We start from the raw sequence: 3270 nt of genomic DNA on the forward strand, positions 1-3270 counted from the left end.
GGTCATCCACTGTCTGTCCACTGTGGGATTTGGAGAGACATTTGGATGGTTTGGTGACTTCTATTCCTTGATCTCCAACAGGGAAGAGGGGAGAACCTGAAAATGAGCTTCAGTCTGTGTTGAGTATAGGATTCTGCAGTGACAAACTGATCATTACAAGGAGATCATCACACGTTGAGTTTGTCTCACTGTATCTTACTGATTCACCCAGCAACAAGCTGAGTCACGGATAAAGAAAACCCTCTTCCCAGTCTGGTTACCATGGCGACCAGTAAGGTGGTGTCTGCTTGTGTTTGCATGTGTGTGATTTGCTGAATCACCAGATTGTCCCCCACCAAACACTAAGAAGGTTTCCATAGAGACCAAAGGTCAATGCAGAATAAAATGACCATCATAAAGTAATAAACCGTAACTGTTGTGTTTTTTAACTTTAATCTGGTTAGGTTGGTGATTTATATTATTTGCATATTTGGACATTTAAAAATAAAAAAAATAAATAAAAGCCCACACAACATTGAAAGTGAATGGCTAAATAAGTAAAGGTATAATAGTAAATATTTAATAAATTCTTAATGAAATTCATTACATTTTTAAGATTTTCTGTGGAAAAAAAACAATTTTCTTTAAACTTATATTCAAAATAAAAATAAAAAACATCTCAATAAGTCCTAAGGGATGGTCTTTGACCATAAAAAAAAAGCTGTTGCATGGTTGACACATTTTATTTTATTTTATTATTTATGTTTAGCTCAGTTTAATTCACTGAATCCATAAAACATTAAAAAAGATGGAGCTGTACCATAGACCGTATATGACATATACAACCTATGAGCAGTAAACACACATTAGCTACATCTACAGTGAAAAATGAAAATCAACAACAACTACAGCGACACCTGCTGACCGGAGCTGCAACTGCTACTAAAATGCAGCAGAAAACGGAGTTTGTGACGTCTGCAGTGTTTAAGATCAATTTTTAATCATTCTAATCTTTTAAACCTGAATCCTATTTTGATCCAACAAGATTTTTTTTCATTTCCCAATTTAGAGCTGCAGACGTTTCCAGATACAAGAATTGTACCTTAGTGAATAATGCTAAGCACCTTGAAAGGGTTTCAGAATCAAGACCCACGATATGAGATAGCAGATAGCAGTGTTGTTTGCCAGATCTAAACCAATGGCAAATGCTATCTTTGAGAAACAGAAACGGAGGATTATCTTCATTTTCTCGTTTGTTTCTGATCAAAACAATCAAAACAAGTGTCTTTTGTGGGATTTTGCCACCAAAATATATCCTCATGCTTCCACTCTGCCTCTGTGGAGTCTGTCAGTGGATAGTTTGGCCTCAGGAGGAATGAGGAAATTTTAGGTTTTATTTTGCTGCTTTAATAATAAATCATGTTAAATTTTTAAAGGAAGCACAACTTAAACATCATGTGACAACACTGCAATTTAATTAAATTAAGTGAATTGAAAAACACTTTATTAATCCCACTTCACTTTTCTCTCTCTCTTTTTATTATTTTTTTGTTTGTTTGTTTGTTTGTTTGTTTTTTTTTAGATTTCTTCAATATCATTACCATCAGCAGTATCACCTTCATCCTCATTGTTAACATCACCACTGCTGTTGTCTCCATTCTCATCAAACACCATGGGCAATATCTTTAATGGTAATGTGCTTCCTGTGTAAAAGACTGGAAACAGCATCTCATTACAAGTGTGTGTTAAGCTGTGTATGTGTGTGTTAGTTTCAGCATTGAAGAAAGACAGTCTTCCTCTCTCACAGTCCAGATGAACGCTGATCGCCTGCAGCTTCCTCTCAGGTTGAAAAGGAAAAGGATCTGGTGTGGAGATGATGATGTATTTGTCCTTAGAAAAAGCGACGGCCCACAATCCAGACTTTATATCAGTGCGTCCCTTCCGCCTGAACGTTTGTGTCGCCACACCAACAAACCAAGCTGTGCTGTCTCCAACTTCAACAGCCCATCTATGGATGCCTGAGTTGAAGCCCTCCGAGGCCAGGATCATACCATGACAGTCAAATCTCTCTGGATTCTCTGGAAGCTTCTGTCTTTTTCCACATCTTACACTCAGCAGATCCTCAGACATGATGAGTCCTGCTTCAGCTGTGTTTGGATCCAGAATCACAGGCGTATAAGCGACTATCTCCTTCATCTTGTTCCATATGCTGAAGGTCAGGTTGCCCAGATGTTTGGCCTCATCGATCAAAGCTCCTGAGAGCAGCTGCGGACTGTCCAGCAGGGGGCACTGCTGGACTCTTTCAACTGCAGCCCTGTAGCTCTGCAGGAATGAGACATCTGCAGCTCTCAGATTCTCCTCTGTGGCTCGGAGTGTGTCTGAAAGTGCTGCTATCGCTCTGCTTAGAGCTTCAGTCTTCTCCTTTATAATCTCGCTCTTCTGCTGCTCTTCCTCCTTCAAGGCAATAATCCGAGCATCTTCTTCCTCTTGGAGAAACAGGTGCAGCTTCTGAAACTGCTTCTTAATCTCTGTCTCAGTGCGTTGGGCCTGGACCTGAATGTGTTCTGCAGTTTGATCACAGTTTCCTTTAACTTGGTTGAAAAGCTTCAGTTTCTCCTGTAAGAGAGTCAGAGATTCCCGCACCTCCTTTCTGTGATCCTGTGCAGCCTCATTGATGGGTCTGAATCTGTGGTTCTTATGGGATTTGGAGTCTCTGCAGATGAGACAAACAAGCTGCTGATGGTCCACGCAGAACAGTTTTAGCTTTTCATTGTGCAGACTGCAGAGATCTTCAGACTCAGCTGCAGCTTTGCAGGCTCTCTCCCGTAAGAAGGCCTCACACGTGTTCTTTAACACCAGGTTGCAGTGCGGCCGCTTGCTTCCGGAGGCAGTTTTACAAACAGGACACTCGCGCATTTGTTTCTTCTTCCACCATCTTTTCAAACAGTTTTTACAAAAGCTGTGGCTGCATGACAGGAAGACAGGATCTCTGAATATGTCTCGACAAACCGGGCAGGAGAGTTCCTCCTCCAGTCCAGAGGCCATTTTGTCTGTGGCCGATGCTGTAATCACACCAGGCAGAAGGTTAAAACAGGAAGTAAGACACTTACTTCTCTATGGTTATTTTCGCTCCGATTTGTGGTTCTTTGAAAAAACTCGCGTTCAGTGATTAAAGCCAGCGACTGAGAAGAATGAGGCCTACTTTGGCCTTCTTTCTCTCTCTGGTGGAGTTTTGAATTTGTATCACGGTGAATATTGACGTCTTTATCTCACCGTCTCCTTTCCACAGAG

General features: G+C 40.9%; 1 protein-coding gene across 1 annotated transcript; it reads right to left on the reverse strand.

The window, feature by feature from the left end:
- Positions 1-1557: 1557 nt before the first annotated feature.
- LOC306757029 (E3 ubiquitin-protein ligase TRIM35-like) lies at positions 1558-3036 on the reverse strand (the record flags this gene model as incomplete). Its single annotated transcript, XM_079241993.1, has 1 exon — positions 1558-3036. Exon 1 carries the CDS (start codon positions 3022-3024, stop codon positions 1558-1560), a length of 1467 nt encoding a protein of 488 aa, XP_079098119.1. The 5' UTR covers positions 3025-3036.
- Positions 3037-3270: the final 234 nt, after the last annotated feature.

The sequence above is a fragment of the Telmatherina bonti genome (assembly GCF_933228915.1).
Source record: "Telmatherina bonti genome assembly, chromosome: 6".
Lineage (NCBI taxonomy): Eukaryota > Metazoa > Chordata > Actinopteri > Atheriniformes > Telmatherinidae > Telmatherina > Telmatherina bonti.